The 19,754-nt window shown below is 41.7% G+C and overlaps 1 protein-coding gene across 16 annotated transcripts in view; it reads left to right on the forward strand.

Moving 5' to 3' along the window:
• MAGI2 (membrane associated guanylate kinase, WW and PDZ domain containing 2) overlaps window positions 1-12,549 on the forward strand; it is a 771,534-nt gene extending 758,985 nt beyond the window's left edge. For 11 of the 16 annotated variants that reach the window (XM_048068443.2, XM_048068425.2, XM_066990180.1 and 8 more), the window contains one exon: window positions 10,151-12,549. In XM_048068443.2, coding sequence (XP_047924400.2) covers window positions 10,151-10,950 — 800 coding nt within the window. In that variant the 3' untranslated portion in view covers window positions 10,951-12,549. The remainder of the gene's footprint in view (window positions 1-10,150) is intronic. The other 5 variants (XM_066990186.1, XM_066990188.1, XM_048068444.2 and 2 more) reach the window with 2 other exon arrangements.
• Window positions 12,550-19,754: the final 7,205 nt, after the last annotated feature.

Below are 19,754 nucleotides of genomic sequence, written 5' to 3' on the forward strand. Positions count from 1 at the left end.
TACAAGGAGTTATATAAAATACAACAACAAGCAGACAAGGTGTTTTGCTTAATCCTTGCCAGGGGCCCGATGCCTGATACTTAAGTCTAAATGAAACTAGTAGATCTTCTTTTGGCTTTAGTCATTAGTATCTAAAATTTGATGAGTCTAAATAGTCATACAGAGCGTGACATAAAAAATATCATTCCAACCGTTAGAGAGTAGAAGGCAAGCTTCTTCTGTAGAGGGCATTGGCTGCACTTGGGTCTGCCTCTGCCTTCCGGGACACGTCTCACTCCACCATCCCGTGGTGCAGTTCCCAGCTGGTGGTTTGTGGCCCCACACCAGGCAGAGGCTCAGGGATCTCATGGAGCCTGCAAGATTTCTTAAAGCTTGTTACTCTTTGCTTGGAAACAATCCGTTGGAAACTGAAGTGCATTTTTTTCACTTTGACGGTATGTGGTTAACTCACTCTCCAACCCATGTTTAACAAACGTGACCATAGAGCATGTTCTATTTTGTTTAGCTACAGCAACACGTATGCAACCCAGAATTTTAAACATCTGGGTTCATTCTGACAACGAGTACTTTGTGTTTGCTCATTAGGAGCTGAACATTACAATATTGCATTCACTTACTGATGCACTTCCATCTCATTAGTTTTTAGAGCAAATTGTCTCAGCGTCCAAAAGATGTCAGATACAACGATAGCCCCAACATAAAGCCTGGTCCCAAGGGCTGCCCTTTCAATGCCCAGTGGCCTCAAGTCTGAAAAGGGATTGCTAAAGATAGACTAAACTAATTCAACTGCTTCTAACCTTAGCAGCCATATTTATTCATGAACCTTGTAAATAAGGATGCAGTTGAACCAAGTTATGTGTTTTGCTTAAGATCCTGCTGAGATCTTAAGTGAGAACTGCCAACACAGCACCTGCCAGGAACAGCTTTCTAGGGGGCATTTGATCAACAGTAAAAATGCTCTGAATTCCTTACTTGTGAACTAAATTTTATGTATTATGTAGATACCTTTAATAATGACAGCTATTTATTGACCACACAAGATGTGATGCCAACTGGTAACTCCCATTTTAGCTCTGATAATTAATAATTTTAATATTTAAGTTTAATTAAGTGTGTAATATCGAGCTCTTAAATTATTCAGACTTTACGGAATGTTTTTCATTAATACCACACATTCTATTAACATATTTATGAACACCTTTTATGACTTAATGTGGCTTAATTCTATTAATAAAAACTAATTTAAAAGTCATTATCTTTTTTAATTATACAGTAACTTGTAATGCAGATTCTTCCAGCTCCACTGTGGCTCTGGAAGAAAACTGCCGAGGTTTCTGCAGCTTCTGTACTGCTGCCTGGCTATGCGGAAAATGTAAAACCTTCTTTATGGAAGGGATGAGGGCCTATTGCCTGAGTAGCTTTGTTCTGATAGATATGTGAGATGCTCAGCACTTCAAAAAGTGTACCAAACAGCTTGAAGGACCTAGTGAATGATAACGTGTGTTTAGTGTAACATCATTCAAGACTAGTGTTTAGGTTGTCCGTAGACTTAACACCAACACAGCAGTGAGAATCTTGCTGCCTAGGATAAAAGCACAGACTGCAGCTTTTCATTTCAGCTGTTGACAATATTAGTGAGTAATCCTGCGACACTTACACAGATACATTAACTTAATTCAAGGAAAAAGTCAAATTTACCAAGTTCACTCAGATTAGTGATCATGCTCATTTGTTTAAATATTTAATGGATAGGACTATCTACGAGATTCGTATCTATTGAACAGGCTAAAAAGGGTCTTGGAATGAGTGATAAACTGTGTACTCATAATCATCTGGCCTTAAGGTTCACAGCCAGAAGACTTTTACAGTAAATAAGTAAATTGATTTACTAAATTAATTTACCTGTTCCAGGTCTGAAATATAAACAGATTGTATACTGTGCCTTTTGTTTTTTTTCCCTCTCCCATTCCATCGTAGGTTTAGGTAGCTGTTTTCTGCATAGAAAAATTACTTTTCTTATCCTCACTATTGTAAGAGCATTGTTAAAGTCATCTTTGCCTTATTTTAAGTTCTGACTGATGTTGTTGTAGACAGCTAAATGAGGCAGAGCTTAGGCACGTTAAAGTGAATTGCTTATGGATGTGATTTATATTTAAGAGGTGAACAATAGCAGGGCAATCAAGTAGGGGCCAAAGTTAGATGCAACACCCTGGGCTCATCCAAGTCCAAGATACAACACAGTCCACTTGCTCTCCAGGACTCTCATACCCTGACTGTTTCTGAATTATTTGGTTATCTCTTGTACTAGCCTGAAAATTCTCAGGCCACTTACCTGTAGTCTCTCACACTTGCTAAAATGGGCCTGATATGTGGAGATGGGTCTAAATCTCTGAGGCACTCCACTCAGCTTTGATCGGCAGCCTCCAAAAAAGTTTCCCAGAAGGAGCTCCCCAGCACTGGTTATGTACACGTTCAACAGAAGAGTAGACATCTACTTCCAGCAGTCTTCAGAGACACCTCTCTTTCTCTCTGACTCTGTAAGGCAATTAAACGATTATCTCAAGTGATTAGGCCGGTAAAATACTGCTGAAGCAGTGTCATAATTAAACAGCTAACTCAGGGAAAGGTATTTACTCAGGATGCACTGGTTATAGAGTAGGGTCTGAAGAGTAAGAATAGGAACTCTTCAAGCCAGATAAATCACTTTCCATGTTTCTTTGTTACCATCTTTAAAGTAAACATGTTACATAAAAAATTGAAAACCACTTTCATCCATAGCACTTTATAGGGTTAATGAAATACAAATCAATGCATATGCTGACTTTCATGTTTCAAGAAAACATTCAGTATTTTTCTAAAGGATTTGTTCAAACTCTCCCTTGCAATGTGCAGTTTTGCCCTCCCTGCACTGTCTAAGTTTTCCTTTTCTCTCTGTTCCCTTAGTTCCAAAACAAGCAATATCATCTCCTGAACTTCTGTAGGTTTGGTCTTCCAAGTGTAACTAACAATCTGTTCTTTCTGAAGTGTGTTTCGATAATTCTCAAATTAGATTTCTGAACATGAAAGCACTTTATCTAAAAATACTCAATGCACAGTACAAAAATGGTGATTAAAGTGAATTTTACCTGAGCTATCGTTCAAGGTCTCATCAGATGGCCCTTACAAGGACTCTATGAACACTGTCTCTGCTGTAAAAATATTTGGGGCATCTTCCATTTAATATCTAGATAAAGGATAAAATGAAAAATGGATACAATGACCCAAAGGAACTGAATTATTGCTCAGTAATAATTAGTAACATGAAAAGAAGTAGGGCAACAGAGGAGGATTGCACTGGGAGGGAATAAAGCAGGAAGCAGAGCTGTGCTTCCTGGTGTTAGAATAGGTCAATGGCTGTTTTTTCTGAATTTTCTGCATGTAAAATTAAATGTTTGAAGTTTGTAGAGGAGATAAAAGTATCCCTCACTTACCTTACATTTACAGTCACAGCTCCTCAGTTTCTGGGGACATCTGCAGAAGCCATGCTACCAATAACTCCCATGAGTAGTAGTGCCCTATCTTCCAGTATTAGATCAGTGATGAAGAGAAAAATGCACATCTTTGATAACAGACTAGATTTGGCACTGTTTCTTGTTCCAACATTAGTCTTTTCCTGATGAATCATCCTACTTTTGAGAAAAGCTGAAGCACAGAATTCAGAAATAAAACATGCAGGGACTCAGATGCGTGTTCATTTTCGTGTGGTCTTTCATGCCTTTATATAATTCACTCTAGTTACCCTGTCCATCCATCCTCAACCTTTGCAAAATACAATGTGCAAAGTCAAAATAACAAATTACTAGAAAGCAGGAAAAGTCCACTCACATTTACAAGCTACTACAAATAGTCACCAGGATATTACTGAGCACAAACAAGAGAGCAGTATAACGAGTATGGTTAGACCAAGATTTCAAGAAATGAGATTAGGTTTTCATTGCTTCAGAAACAAGACCCCACGATATCAAACAGATCAATTAACTGCATTAGTAGGAAAGAAAAAGTAGTTTGTATGCCCAAATAACTAAGTACAACCTAGATTTATTTTTGTAAAGGTAAATGGTATGTATGTCATTTTCAGACAATCAAAACATGGCACCCACAGCAAGCTGCTAAAAAAAAAAGACATAATGGGAATGCTAAGGATGAAAGGGCTAGCCCACCTGGACATGACGACTAGACAGTGAACAGCAGAAGGTGCCTAAATCATGCTGGTGTTTATTTCCAGACCTGTTGGTTTGGGTGTGGATAACAGCAGTGGAAGAAAAGTGGATTTCTCTCTTTTAAGCCAAGCAAAGGGTAATTTGTGAGAAAACATTTGCATAACACTAGTGAATAATTAACAAGAAGTGAGAGTTTATAGCAGGAAGTAAGGAGGACGCAGTGCCCATTGCAACGCACTCTCCAGGAGAGTTTGGGGCATAGGGAGGGGAATGCATGATGTACTGTACCATGGCAGCTGGACAGAAGGTACCAAGAGCATTTCTGACAATCCAAACCTCAGCAAATCATTCATTTCTGCTGACAAAGGGTGCACTATGTCTGGGCTGAGGAAGCTCTGGGATGAAAGTTTAAAAAATCTTTAAATATTCTGAAATATCCCTCCTTAGAGAGTGTTGAGGGAAAGCTGCAGGAGGCCAATGCAATCAGGAACATCACAAGCATGTTAAGCTGCAATGAGAAAGAGCCAAATTCATTCCTGGTGTAACGCTGCCAGCATTAGTGGATACTCACCAGGGGACAATTTGTCCCATTTTTGTTATTAGCAGCATCTGTAAGAACTGTTTGCCACCTTCTGGCAGTACATAATTTCAGACAAAAAGTAGGGAAAAAAATGCACCATATTTTTTATGTAATCAAAAACTCTTTGATTCCCTAGGAACATAATTCTGGAACGAGGTGAAAACAGCTGCTTAGACATTTCAGGAAACATTCATAACAACGAGAGTGTTCAAAGCTTTAAAATATTGTTCATTATTCACATACTTCAGAAATAAAAATGGCATTGAAATTTTATCGTGCTTAAGTGACAATGTGATGTCATTTCCGTTCTTAACATTACTATTAAGTAGTGAAGAAATTAATACTTCTATCTTATACTTAATTTTATGTGATGAAAAATCCCACATTCTTGAGAAACTCCCAAGCAATTATTTAAAATATTTTGATACAAAAGGAGAACCCAGCAGCAAATCTGAAGTCTAATCTCTCTTGACCTGAGATTTAAGCAGAGCAGCTAAGCAGAGCATGAACAGACTTGACACAATCTTAGAAAGGCAACCTGTAGTGAAAACGCAGGTATTACAGAAAATTAAATAAACTTAGTAGTAGTCTGAGCTCTTTCCTCTGACTAGGTACCTAGGCAATGCTAAGAAAGTAAGACAGGCAGAAATCTCTTCTCAATTAGCAATAAGGCTAGGCTTTTGTTGGTGGTTCAGATGCATCTATCAGCAAGCACTGGATCCAGAAAAAGAACTATGCTTTAGTTAAGAGAGGAGCATGTAGACATGTGAGTAATATCCTCATTTCCAGACCTCTGAAAGCACATAAACTGACGCAGCAAACAACTCGTGTGTGTGTCAGGTCTACCCCAAACAAACAAAAAAAAAATCTTTAGACAGAAAACTTCTGGTCGTGATGCTTTCCCCTTGTCACTGTTCATCCAAAATGGCTGTGATCACCTCTCATCCTCCTACACACTGAAGGGTGTCTGTGTGTCTGTGCTGTCTCTTACTCAGTTAGCAATTTGCTCCTTGCCTGGGAGTTATGTGAAAGAGGTCGTAGGTGAGTCATTCTAGCACATTCCATAGAAGTGCTGCCAACCTGTGTGCCAGTCGCTCATGGAAACTAAAAGCCACCCAGAAAGCACCTCCTAAATTACTCCAAATCAAATGCCGTCACAATGACAGATGATAGTGCTGCCCCCAGGTCATTTATCTTGTCTAAACTGGTAGGTCAAGGGAGATTTTCTCCCTTCAGAGAAGGGAGAAGGCATCTATTAGCCTTCAGTGAGATGTGTAACTTCAGAAAATCATTTCTCTCACAGTAAGTAAGTATGATATCCGTAGTGACAAAGTAAAAAACAAATTTAAAACTACATCAACCCTAAATCTCTCCTGTAGGTTCAGATGGATGCGATATCCTTCACTTCTGCTTATAAGCTGTTTGGGCATTAGTATTTCAAGCTCTATTAAACAAATGCAGTCTTCAATTCCTCCCAGGACCAAAGAGGAAAAAAAAAAAAAAAAAAAGTCAAATCATTGCTTTGTCTCTGGTTGAGTACGTTTGCAAAATGTTTTGAGAAACTTTGGGATAACAGAAACTGAAAGTAGGTTATGTTTGCACTTAACACCACAGATTTTATGTAAAGCTTAAAAATTAGGACAAAACGTTACTTTTTCAGATGTATTAAGAAGTTTTTCCAAAATGTAGTTATGCCCTCAGAATAAGCCTAAAAAGAAATCATTAGTTCACTTGCTCAAAGGATAAAATTTGGCGTTTTTCTCATGTTTATGCTTGTTATGGAAAAGCAATCGTTTCAGTGCAGGTTGAACAAGTCCAAATGAACATTTATGGCTCAAACAAAACTCTTAAAATGTTTTTTCTGTTGAGCAACAAATTACTTGTATTACTGTGCTTTGCTCTACCATAATAGTTTTGCTATTTTCCTATAATTTTCAAATATTAGAGAAAAGTCAGTTACAATACCCTACCATCAGTATTGTGCTCACTAGCCAGGGACATCTTGCAACCATAACTTGTTGACATGAACATCTCCCAGAGCTGAGGATGACTTTTAGCCTAATTTCCTTTAATTTAAAACAAAAAGCAGATTAGGTTGTGTTTTTGCTGTCTTGGGTTGGCAGCGCTTGAAGCTTAAAGAAAGTTACTTCTTCAAGTTCTTGCTTGCGAGTACTATATTGCTGGAGAATAGGACTGGAAGTTTTATTTCATGGCAGATGTTCCCTCAGCCACTGGAAATAGAGCTTACATAGGTGCCTGCCCAAGGAGAATGCCAAACTCAGTATATCAAACAAACTGCAGCCAATGTCACACCTGGGGCTGGGACAGCCGAATTTCCCTTTAAGCTATGGCTGCAGGACTTCTTGCTTAGTTGGTTGTGGTTTTGATTTTGTTAGGGTTTTCTAGGAGATAGCCAAAAATCTGATAATGCCTATAATGTGGCAAGTTCTAGCTAATAGATAGCTACATACACTTATTATTACATGTAACAAGTATGTACCTGCTGACTCACTGTTGCTGAAGTAGCTTCTAACTTGCTATAGTTTCTCACTGCAACATTTGGTGATTCTTCCCTCCCCTCCAAAAATGAATACTGAAAACAATAAATAAATGCAATTGTCTTGAAGTACAGTCCATTAATGAATCAGGATGGGATTTCCCACCGCTATCCCGTCTCCAGGGAATAAAACAGCAGGCTGCTTACCCCCAACTCCCTTTCCTCTGAGCGTCCATAAGTAACAGGTACAACATTGTCCTTTGTGCCCCAAAGGAGCAGCAAGTGGTGTTTGCAGCCCTGTTTTTGCAGTGTCCTCCTCCTGCCTGGATGAGAACCAGCTGATTTCCACACAGTGGCACGTTTTGTGCAGAAGTACACTCCTTACCCAAGAGCATCTTGCTGCCATTTGATGTCTCTACTTATGTGTAGCTGATGTTTCCCAAAGTAACAAGGTATTTCTGTAACTTCAGATGCTCTCAGGGCCTTACACGAGATCCGATAATGGCCCTCTGCTCTTCACTACCCCTCAGTGAAAAATACCATTTTAGCAACCAGCAGGAAACAAAGACTGTACTTAAGTCAAAAACATTGGCCAGACTGATGCTCGTCCGCACCTGTACCCTGGGGAGGTGTGGGATGGAGTGTGGCACTGCCGCCGAAAGCACAGACTGAGCTGAGTTTGTTTCCTTTTTCTGCATTCATGCTGCTCACGTACCGATGACTTAACGGGAGAAAAATCACCCTGGGCAGTTTGCAGTACTGCGGGGTGCGGGGTCTCTGCGCGCCCGTCTCTCTCTGAAGTAGAGGTTAACACAGGCTAACGTAATCTGCAGGGAAGCAGTGTAAATTAGCTTGTCCCGAGCTCCACGCTGCTGCAGATGGATTAATTTGCTAAGAGCCAAGGTGGTTTGTTCAGCGCCGGCGCAGGCACCTTGCTGGTGCACAGTGGCAGGTTCCCACTGCTTTGCTGAGTCCCACGCTACCTGTAAAGAAATTGGGCAAAGGGACTTGGGCCCCATGAAGGATCACTGTTTTGAGGGATAACCAAAGCAGAATCTCCTGGATTTTGGATCTAAGAAAAGCCCAGGTGGGTCTGCTCCTCTCTCGCCACCGCAGCCTGTAGAATTACAGAATTAAAGAACCAGCCTGGAGAAGCAAATGCTTTTTGTAGGCAAGCTCATAAGAGCTGATAACTCTACATGCATGAGCCTCCCTTTTATTTTTTCTTGCTCAAGTGCCAAGCAGGGAGCAGATGGTACATTACTCAGCCTTAACTGGAGGGTAAGAAAGTGTGATTTAAAAAAAAAAAAAAAATCATTTGAGACCCTCAGCCCATTTAGATTCCAAGCTCAAAGTTTATTTGTCTTACACAGAACTTGTACTTTTTCCCCTCTCAAATGCTAATCCTCTCCACACATATGCTCATTATGCAAAAGCATATGACAAACACCATCTGGGAAAATAAATAGCTCCTCAGCTAACTGCACTGCTCCCTCCCCTTACGTCACCCACCTCACTATTGTCTCTCCTATTTTTATCCGCAAAACAGCAATCACTCAATCAAGCTATTAACTTAAATGTGCTGTCTCAGTCAAACAAGCTGCAGAGCCCAGATTGGGCAGTAAATCCCATTCCATTTTTCAAGATGATGTGCATCTTTATGATAATTTGAAAGTAGCCGTAGCACTGAGAAAAGTAAACGCGGCATTTAAAGGACAGTTGGCATCACTGAGAGATGCTAGTCCTGACCCACAGAAGCCCAGGCTTGTTTTCCAGCTAGAAGGTTACATTTTCTCCCCCAAGAAATATGCAGCTCTTGCCACGGGTTCCACCTCGTTTCCATGGATCCCTGACTCAGTCCTTCATCTCTGACAGATTATTGCTCATACTGTTCAGAGCCAGGCAATGGTGCTAAATAGGGAATGACATTAGCCAAGTTCAGTGATTTCTCTAACCTCAGTGTAGACGGGTAAGAATAGGAGCTGTGCTGTCATTAGTCATGATGGATTTGTAGTCTGTCTGAATGTTAATCAAAAGCAATGAGGACCAGATATGCAAAAGAAAGACATTTGGGGACACCATCTCAGAATATTGTGTTTTGTACCAGTGGATTAGGAAAATCATCATGATTCAGCAAAGGAGATGTCTCTTTGGCTAAATTAAACAGAATGTGCACAACCCGACCATATTGTGTTGAGGCTAAGTAACCAGGAGAAATTCAAAATGCACAGCCAAGAGACTTAGTGGCTGACGCTGTGATATAAAGGCAGAGCTCTGTAAGCACCCTGTAAGAATTGTGGGGCCATAAACACTGCAATATTATATCTGTTTAGAAAAAATATGAGACAGAATTCAATGATGACCTTATCTGGGCTACAAATTCTTGTCAATTATTATATGCTTGTAGGGACATGTTTAATAGATGGCAGAAAGTCCTTCTCATTTGTTCTCAGAGACAGCGCTGATATTGCCCAGCTAAGAAATCCATTATACAGCTACAAAAGAGGCAATTTGATTTCATGAGCACGTGTCTTTATTATTTTAAGAATAATTTAACATAGGAGGAGAAAAGCAGAACCTGTATGAAAAAAGACCGAGGTTTCCAGCATGTGCAGTTACCAGCCCTGCGGTTCTTTCTCCTCCCGACTCTTTTATTTTTATTTATTTGGCTGGGGGTGGATTGTGTTTTGTTTTGTTTTTTTTTTTCCTCCCCACGGACTTCAGTGGGAGTTTCACTTCGCCTAAAAGACCGAGGAGTTTAATTCGCGTGCGTGGTTCGGGTGTTGATGTTGCTAAAAATGCGTATGTGTATGAAATACGTGCTCTGCCTTGCTGCACACACCCTTAACTCCCTTCTCTTTGCTGTCACAACAGACGAACCAAACTCCTGGAGTGCTCCCTCTGCCACCTCCCCAGGTCTGCCGGAAGTAGCTCTTTCCCTCGACGACATAATCTCACCATTATCTTCATCACACATAGCCCCACCCTCTGACCCTTCTCACCAGATAAGCCCAGAACCAACATGGGATATCAAGAGGGAACACGACGTAAGGAAACCAAAGGAGCTTTCGGTGAACGGTCACAAAAAGAAAAGGTTAGGAGAACAAAGAGAAAGGTCAGCAAGTCCTAAAAAGGTAGACAGGTCAAAGCACGAAGAGGCTTCTTGGAAAGGATATTCAGAAGGTAAAAATAAGACCACTGATGGTGGCAGGCACACCTCAGAAAGCAAAGTGGTGGGACACAGTGTTATGATCGAGGCTGGCGTGAGAGAGCACGTATGTGCTGGAACCAGTGACGAACAGTTTGGGAGGCTGAAGAAGCCGGAAAGCAAGAGGGGAGGATCTCTTAGCAAAAAAGAAGATCACAGATCCACAAATACCAGTGAGAAGAAGTCAACTGCAGCACCCGACCATGTCAGGCTTGATACAGGTGCTACCAAGACGTACAGTAGCAATCGCTGCAGCTCGCCTGGAAGCGATATGGACCACAGCCAGAGGGACCCTGACGGGAAACCCAGCGAGTTCCCCAGGAAGGGACATCTCCACACCATTAGCACTCGCAGCACCAACACCACAGTTCGAAAGGCAACAGTCTCCCCGGGGCCATGGAAAATCCCTGGCTCGGATAAGCTACCTAGTGTCCTGAAGTCTGGTACTTCTGCCATGAGCAGATAAGCGCGGGACTGTTGCCCTCTAACTGTCTCAAATCGACGCAGAACATTCTTCTTAGTTTTTGTCTCACATTGATTTATTTTAATTTATTTTAACTATCACGCATTATACACAAAGCATTGAGGAATGAAAACATTAGTGTGTAATTCCATGACAATGTGCACAGTATCTAATAAGTTCAAAAGCATATAGTCAACACGGAGATTTAAAACCGACCCTAAAGTCCCAGTTCCATTTTAGGGACTTTGGCAGCTATGGAAGAAACCAAAACAATATGAAGGACAGTACATCAGAGAAAGGGTAGTGCAGTGTAGCTTTAGCATTTTTTTCCACTGCATGAAGGACTTGGATTTCATTCAAACTTTATATCAAGAAACTGGAACAAGTTAGAGCAATCGCAAACTGGAACATCGCCTTAAATAAAACTGCACGGAGCAAGCTGAAACTGAGAGAGGATCTTTTCACGGAGCTAAAATGTTGTAAATAAATCGTTCTCAACATATCTAGACAGGGGTTAAAGGGTTTCTTTGAAGCATTCAGAACTGTATGCCCATGACACGTCTCCACTGTTACCACTTTGGGATAGTCCACGTGATACCCTGTAGCATAGTTCACTGGGCGCTACGGGAGGAGTTGGGAATCTAGTGGATTAGTTTCTGTGATACCATTTCTACTGCCATTTTTGTGAACAAACCATATTTCTGTACATTGGAAAGGAGTTAGGGTGGAGTTGTATTTGCAAATTATTCTCCAAAGCAATTTACTACAGGTTCCCCAAATCCTGCAAGGTAACGTTCAAGCCAATTGGCCAGGCTCAAAACTTAAGACATCCACAAGGCCCTTGCAATGAAAGGAAGATTGCTACAGAGAAAAAGCTGCAGTTTCCTTAGGAAAGGCCTTTCCCTCCTTCAGAAAATGATAGCTTCTCTTATCAACAGTGCTATGTTTCATACCCACTTGCATTTAGTTAGGATGCTCTCACCTTCCATCCCCTAAGTTTGGCAGAGCAGGTGCCTTTAAGGCACACATTAACAATAGTTAGACTGAAATTCCGTCTTCGGTGTCTTCGTTCAGTAAATTCAATATATTTCCATTTTTTAAAATGGTTTCCATATTATCATTTCTTCCCTACCTCCATTTTTTTTTTTTAGCATTTTTTGCTTATCTGTTTTGAATTTCAAGCCTTAAGTGCCAGGTAAACATTCCAGTCTGCCTTCACAGGAAATAAGTCCAAGTTCAGTCAATCGGTCACTATCTTGTTTAAAAAAAGATATTGTGTGTATGTATAAATGTGCATATGCTTATCTGTCTGACAAAATTAAAACAAAATCCTGGGCAATAATACATTGGTAATTCCAAAAAAAAAAAAATACTGTAAAAAAAACATACTTTAAAACTATTGTTCTCTAGCAATCTTAGTTCCTCACATGCTCTGCTGAAAAATTAGATTGAGATTGGCTTTGTTCCAAGAAATTAGCACATTACTGTACATTCCAAACATTGCACTGGACTGAGAAATTTACAGGCATGTTTCTTCCTGTCCAATTATTTGAAAAGCCTCAAGTAAAGGATTTTGCAGCTTTCAAACAACTTTTTTTTTTTTAAGAAAAAAAAAGCCCATCTATAATTTCTAAAAAAGCACAAGTCCATGTAGCTGTTTATAAAACTCTTATTTAATGAAAAAAAAAAAAAAGAAGTAAAAAAATCTTTATCCCCTGAACTAGAATCCAATATTATTTGCCATTAATTTATTGAATCTGATTTTGGACAATGCTTCTGTAGTGTAGATGCACGCCCCAGTATCTTATTTTTATGTATAAAGAAAGCAAACAATGAAATCTGAAAAACAGTTGAGATTATGCTTGCATAAACTCTAATTTGCACAGTTCACAGCTACTCCTTGTGCAGTAATTGCTTTATGCGGCTGTAATCGATAACCTGTGAAGACAGCACATCATCTAAACCCCATTCCAAATAATATTTCTGTGTAGTGTTAGCTGTGAATTTACCCTGTACAGCTCTATCTCTATAAATATAATTCCATGTATTAATAGTCACAGAAAGGCTGTAAGTGAGCAACTATTTTTATGAAACGCACCACTATGGATAAATTAACTTTTACAGAAATCTTGTTTACTGTATGATATTCTAAACCACTGTCAAATAAAATATATATCCAAAAATCTTTTTTTTTTCAATTGTACATAGCCTGTGTGAATTTTGAGTGACATGCTTCAGTGTTACACCAAGAAACAATCATTTGCATGCATATGAGTAGAATTAATGAACTATTGCATTACAGATATGGGAAAGCTCTGTTTTTATTTCCTACTCCAGAGAGGGGAGTAATTAATGAATTTGCATGTAGGCAATCAAACAAGTTCTGTATAGACACTTTAAGGTGTAGGAGGGTACACAGGTGCAGGAAAATGTCTCCTTTGGTTGAGAACTGAACTCTTATTTTCCTTCCGGCCCCGGGAAGCACAGGAACAGGGCGGTCGGGCTCCCAGCATCCTCAGAGACACATCGTGGGCATATGCAATACATGCAAAAGGAATTTGGCAGCTCTAACTAGCCTTAGAAACGTTTGTTTGCAAGCTGGGTGAAGGGGGCATAATTTGATTTCCAGTTTACTTCACAGAAACAATGTCTCAGAAAGCATCATAAGGATGTCAAAAGAATGGTAACGAGACAGCCTGTTCTGAGGCCTAATCCATCTCTCACTGAGCAGAACAGAAAAATGCTCCTTACCTTCAGTTAGGCAAAATAAATCATCAGCTTACAGACTATAGGCACAGTAAGCTGTGCTGTCTGGAAAAATACCGATATTTTTCACACAAATATAGCATTTTTTAAAAAAGCATTTCCATTTTCCTTAAACTAAATTTTTGTTTAAAAAATAATAATTTGCCTTCATCCACAGAGTCCTTTTCCGAAGAGCCTCATTTTTCAGAAGATGAATGTTTCACATAAAGAAATTCAACCAGCTGAACTAATAACGTCATTTTTCATTACAATAAACACGTAACAAATTTGAAGCACCTTTAATACTCCAAAAATTGATGCTGCTCCTTAGATAGCATGGCCAGAAGTGAGTATGGGCCTGAATCAGACCCAGCGGTGTCACGGGGAAGCGTGCTGAAGCCGTGTAGGCTCATCAGTGTGTTCCTCTGCCCAGTCTAGGGGCAGTTCATTTTCCTGTTTGTTTCATCTCCTTTAAACAACACTGGCATAGTAGCATAGTATTCACATGGTATTACTATTCTTGTGACCCCTTTTTATTTAATTTTTAATATCCGTGCAGTAACACAGGAAAGTGGATATTTATTTTGATACCGCTTTGCTGTCCCAGGCCCCGTTGCATCCTCGCTGGCTGGCATGGGATCAGCAGCACACAGCTGGGGAGAAGTTTGGGTGAAACCTCACAGGCAGGCGTTGGTACAGCCCTTCTCTCAAACAGCAGCAAAGGTTGTCCATGGAACTAATCGGGCCATCACCGGACACATTTTTTTCCTGAGTGTTGAATTCCTCTCCAGCCAAATACCGTATGTGTCTACCGTATGTTTCTAATTTTGCCTGTCCTTTCACTCATTCCAGGTCTAGGGAGGAAGGGAGGAAAGTAGAACTTGGTTTCTCATTATTCAGAATTTAACTTTTTCGTCCGTATCAACCACCTCTGGCAAGCTGATAGTGTTTTGTTACTCTTTATTGAAGAATCAAAGCATATGTGAGCTTTGGGCCAGGTCCACGCCTGGTGCTGAGCAGCAGAGCACACAGAAATGCCCCTTACTCCAGAAAGATCTTCACTGACTGCTACAAGAAACAAATAAAGGTGACATGGGAGAGTGCAGTGAGATAAAAGTGGTCATTGTGATGGTAATATGGTCTGCCAGGAGCCAGCTCCCCAGACTTGGGATATGCTGCACCCTCCCCTGTCAACACAAGCCCGCCAGGAAGAATGGGTTCTGGGGCTCTGTCCTTCTCAGGGTATTTCTCTGCTTAGTACCTTTAAAAAGTCCACATAAACCATGGGGTCTGGAAGAGTGAGTTTTCAAACAAGTTTCATTAAAGAAAAAAAATACAGAAAAATGTAAAACTCCCATAAGTTCTTGCCAAATATGCCAAATAAGCTGATGGACTCATCAGTTAGTTACAACAGAGCTCAGGCTGCTCTTGTTTCTCTGACACCATCGTCCCCTAAACAGGAGGGACATTTGTAGTCCACGGTCCATCTATATACCTACTCCATGGTCTCAGTGACAAGGCTGCCAACAATTCAGCACCAGCGCAGCTAGCTGCCTGCCAGGAATTGATGCAGAAGTTCAAGCACAGCCCCATTTCTCCCCAGAGATATTTCATCTCCCCTCTGAAGTGCATTCAACCACCATTGCCAGGAATGTCTCATCTCCACCAAAGACCAGCTGCAGCCTGATTTGCACCATCTCTTCTGAATATTAATATTTCATGCTTAGCCTCCTATATCAGGTGCCCTCAGTACCACCAGATCTATCCTCTTCCTTCACAGCTCCCCACCATTTTTGTTCTTAATTCTACCTCTGAGATCAGATCTGCTGCATTCCAGTGGATTGATTCTTCCATTTTGTTTTCTATTTGCATCCGTCAGAATTTGGTTTTTCTCCTTCTCCTGTTTCTGTCCAGCCCTTTCTCACCATCTGACATCATTTACCACTCACCCAATGCCTACTTTACATATCTCTGCAGCTCCACGTTAAGCACCTCTGCAAAGTCACTCACACTGGCCAATTAATTAACGTACTGCTGAGTGTCATATGAACATATGGGTGTCATGTAAATGCACCCAACACCTTGTATTGAAGCCCAACCCAAATCATCTGCAGTGGTTATTGATTAAGACATGCTACACGCAGCCAGTAACTCTCTTTGCGAGTACAGATAATGTTTTATTTTCAGTTCTATTACAGCTAAATGTCTAAATGTCTAAATGTCTATCAGCTACACTGATAATGATCCAAGCATTCAGGCTGGGTTTTGTGGCTGCAGCATGCTATGATCTCTACTGGAAGTTTCCAAACTCATTTTACAAAGGCAAGGACAGGCAGAGCCACAGGCACATTTCTGTCTTGGCTGCTCTGCTCTTTTTGTACACCACAGCTGCAGCAGAAACCTGGGGCCAGAACTGCAGAGGCGTGAGCAGAAAAGCACACCTCAGCTAATAACGATGTCACCTTCCACATTTCTCCTTGCTTGGAGGGAAGCTTTGGTGTGAAGGGGAAAAGTTTCTTGGTTCACTGCCATGGAGCTCAAAGTTAGCGAAAGCTTTGGACTTGCCCAGGGGTGATTGATCTCATTAGGGATTTACTTCACAGTTCACTTCTGTAAGTTTCCAGAAGGCTCCTTTCCCTCTTTTGTCCCCTCGACTCCTAGGATACTTTCTGTAATTGTTGCTAAAAAGGCCACAGAGGCAAGGCAGGCTGCCTGCTCTTATGACTAACAGAGGGCTTGGAGAGAGCTTCCACAGCTATGTGGTGCCGAGCTCCCACCTCCATGTCTGTTGTACTCAAGGACTCCCAAAGCTGTTTCTTTATCTGTCACGTCAGAGCCAAACATCACCTTTACCTTCACAGCTGTCATGGAAACAGCGAGCCTTTTTAATTAGCCTTTCCTCCCAAAGGAGAACCCAGTGCACCATCTGGGTGGAAACAGCTGTGCTTTGGAAAGGGCCAGGCTCAGATATCAGCCATACCCCAAGTCCTTTGTTGGACAGCCGGCAGGACACCTGCTCAGCACCCCGGATTTGCCTGGCCTTTGGTGTAACAGCAGCATCCCACTGTCCAAGTGTCCATAGGCTCTACATAGAGCTTCACCCTCCTGGAGCCAGCACAGGTGCTCTCAGTCTGTCCTTCAGGGTCCCAGAATATTTGTCTTGGTATTTCTAACAGCAATGACATGATCCCACATTATCTCCATAGTTGGTACCTCAGCTTCAGGCAATTTTTCTTAAATATATCAAGACTCTGTAACATCGGACATAAGCAATTCATCTGAATTATAGGCAATCTAAAAATGGTGCTGTCCTTTCCTGCCTTTAGTGCCTCTATGACAGTAAGTCACTCTACCAGTTCAGTTAATCGATAAGGAAATCTTTGCTTACACAGGACAAATATATTTCTTTTAAAGAGTCGGGGGAACATCGATGCACACATACCCACTCACGCTCACTCACGCAGAGGCCTGGAGCTCCATCTTTTCCTCCTACTCAAGAACTTCCCAAATGTCGTGTCTGAGGTGAGTGGTTTTCCCTCTCAGAAAATAAAAGCATGTAAGGATGTAGACTAATACAGGAAGCTATCATTTTTCCACAGATGAATGGCTGTAAACGTTTTAAATTCGGGATATATTTAAAATGAAAAAAAAAAAAAGGGATAGAAGAAAGAGAGGGGGTGACAGAGCTTTCTGTGATGTGAGCCTTGCTGACCTGCTCAATTGTCATTCTCTTAAAGCTTTTAAGTTTGAATGAAAATGAAATGAAAACAAAAACAAAGATGACCTTTCAAACACAACAAATCCTGCAACAAAGCTTTGCAAGATTTGCAAGATTTGCAAGAGAAGCTATTCAGTGCTTATGCATCTAAAAACTGTAATTTGGGAATGGGTGACTGCAGGGTGCTGATGGGCCCTCCCAACACAGAGCAGCTCCCCTCCTCCTCCAGAGGCTGTCGCCATGCCGAGCTGCCCCAGCAACCTGCTAGCACTGCAGTGACAGCCCAGCAGCAGCGATTGCACCCATCCACGCAGCAATGTCTTGGACCCAACCAAAGGCCACCCCCGTAATACTGCACCCTACCTCTGTGCCCCAGGATTGCTGCTTACTGCCAAGGGACAGTCCTGCTGCTCATCTAAGCGTGCTGCAGATATGGAAGCAGTGGAAGGAGCAGCCAAAGCATGAAAGTTAGAAGTACTGTGAGAGTCCTGCTGCAGCTGAAATTGGGGGAAAGGAGCTGAGCACCCCCAGAGCCACAGCTGCGCCAGGAGACTCTGCAGGATCAAGGCCAGGGCACTGGCATTCATCAGTCCCTCCCCTCCTGGTAAATTTGGGCCAATGCTATCACTGAAACCACCTGAATTTTTATATACTGTTTTCTAACACACTACAAAAAATTAGGTTTTGTTTTCTGGATTTGCTAAAAAATAGTGAAAAACAACATGCAACCCAACCAATCTAAACACTCCCCTGCCATCAGCAGGCAGCAGGTCCACACACGGCTCTGAAGTCTCTGTTCATACATATGTATGAAATTAATGAATTTTGGTGTTTGTACTTTCACAAAGTGATTAAAAACTATGCTGAGAGCTTTAACTAAAGTGTTTAAAAAATTGTGGTCCATAAACCAGAAAATTGCTCACCCTGTCTCTAAACCACCAAGTACAAAGAGCTACATTTAGGTAGCTCTTTGGGTATTTAATTCAGCAAGAAAATCAAACCTTTCCCAGCATAGTCCACAAAGCTCTGTATGTATGAAACACATATTCCAATTAGCACTTCACTCACACCAGAAGTTTTTGAAAAATAAGCCCAGCAGGCAATGTGGAGCACTGTAGTGTGTTAGTACAAAATATTTCAGAGTGCCTCCCAAACCTCAATACACCATGAACAATACCAACTGATTACTCTGTTAAATCACCCCGTGCAAGATGAATACAAGCATATGTCTCTTTCTGAATGGCTCCTGCGTTCTGTATTCCTGGCATTGCAGCTTTGGGGATGGTTTTTGGTAGACACATGCCCTGAGTGCCACCATGCTGTGCCAGCTGCAGCAGGTCACAAAGTATCCTGGGGACACCGCCACACCAGCACGCAGCATCCCCGCTGCACTGAGGAGCATGCAGAGCCATTCTGTGTGGCATCCAGCTGAGGGGGTCACTCCCCATCTCCTTTAACAAACCCAAAAGAGCCCTGACACAGGCTCTGTTGATAAAGCCTCTCTTGAGCATCAGTATCCTCATTCCTGATGGGCAGACTTCTCCATCAGCCTCTGTCCAATTCCCCACTCCCTTCTCTCATCCTGCTCTCTTCATATTAAGCTTTTTTTCATTCTGGCATACAAAGGCAAATGCAGCCTGAATTGATCTCCTCCACGCCTTCAGTACCATGAGGTTAACAAGTAGGTCTCCACTTCACAATTTTATAGGTCCATTATGTTCCTTGATTAGCAGCTCCTTCCCAGACTAAATGGTTTTGAAATAAATTCTGAAGAGTTGATAACATTTTTAAGACTGATTGTTAAAGTGTTTTACATGTTACAGAGACATTATACATATTTCATCCCCACTTATAAACTCTAGCATCCAAGAGCTTCATTAGGTACAGCAAAACGCCAGCAAGCACCCCAGCGGTGGGCCTGGAGGAGACAAGGTGCCAAGTGCTCTGGTCCTGGATGCCACCAGAGCTCTCTGGTTAGCCAGAGCTTCCCGCTCAGATGTCCCTGCTCTGCTCTGCAGATCCCATACCCATCTCCCTTGGTTATGGAGCTGCCGAAATCCAAAGGGAGCTAATGATGGGCCAGCACAGTGGCAAATCCCCCAGGTCTCCCCATGTTATCCAGGCATTTTCCTGACACCAGCATTAAAGAACATTCACACCAACACAGAGCCCCGCCACCATCAGCCCCGCAGCAGGATGGCCTGTGACAAACTTCTTACACCCCTGGAGAAGGAGATGCTGATTGTGACCATCCAGGTCCAGATTGCCTCCCGGTGACACAACACAGAGGTGTTCGGGGCCCTCTCAGCCAGGCCTGGCCATGTAAACATTGCAGGCTCAGATG

Source organism: Anser cygnoides, chromosome 1, assembly GCF_040182565.1.
Source record: "Anser cygnoides isolate HZ-2024a breed goose chromosome 1, Taihu_goose_T2T_genome, whole genome shotgun sequence".
Taxonomy (NCBI): domain Eukaryota; kingdom Metazoa; phylum Chordata; class Aves; order Anseriformes; family Anatidae; genus Anser; species Anser cygnoides.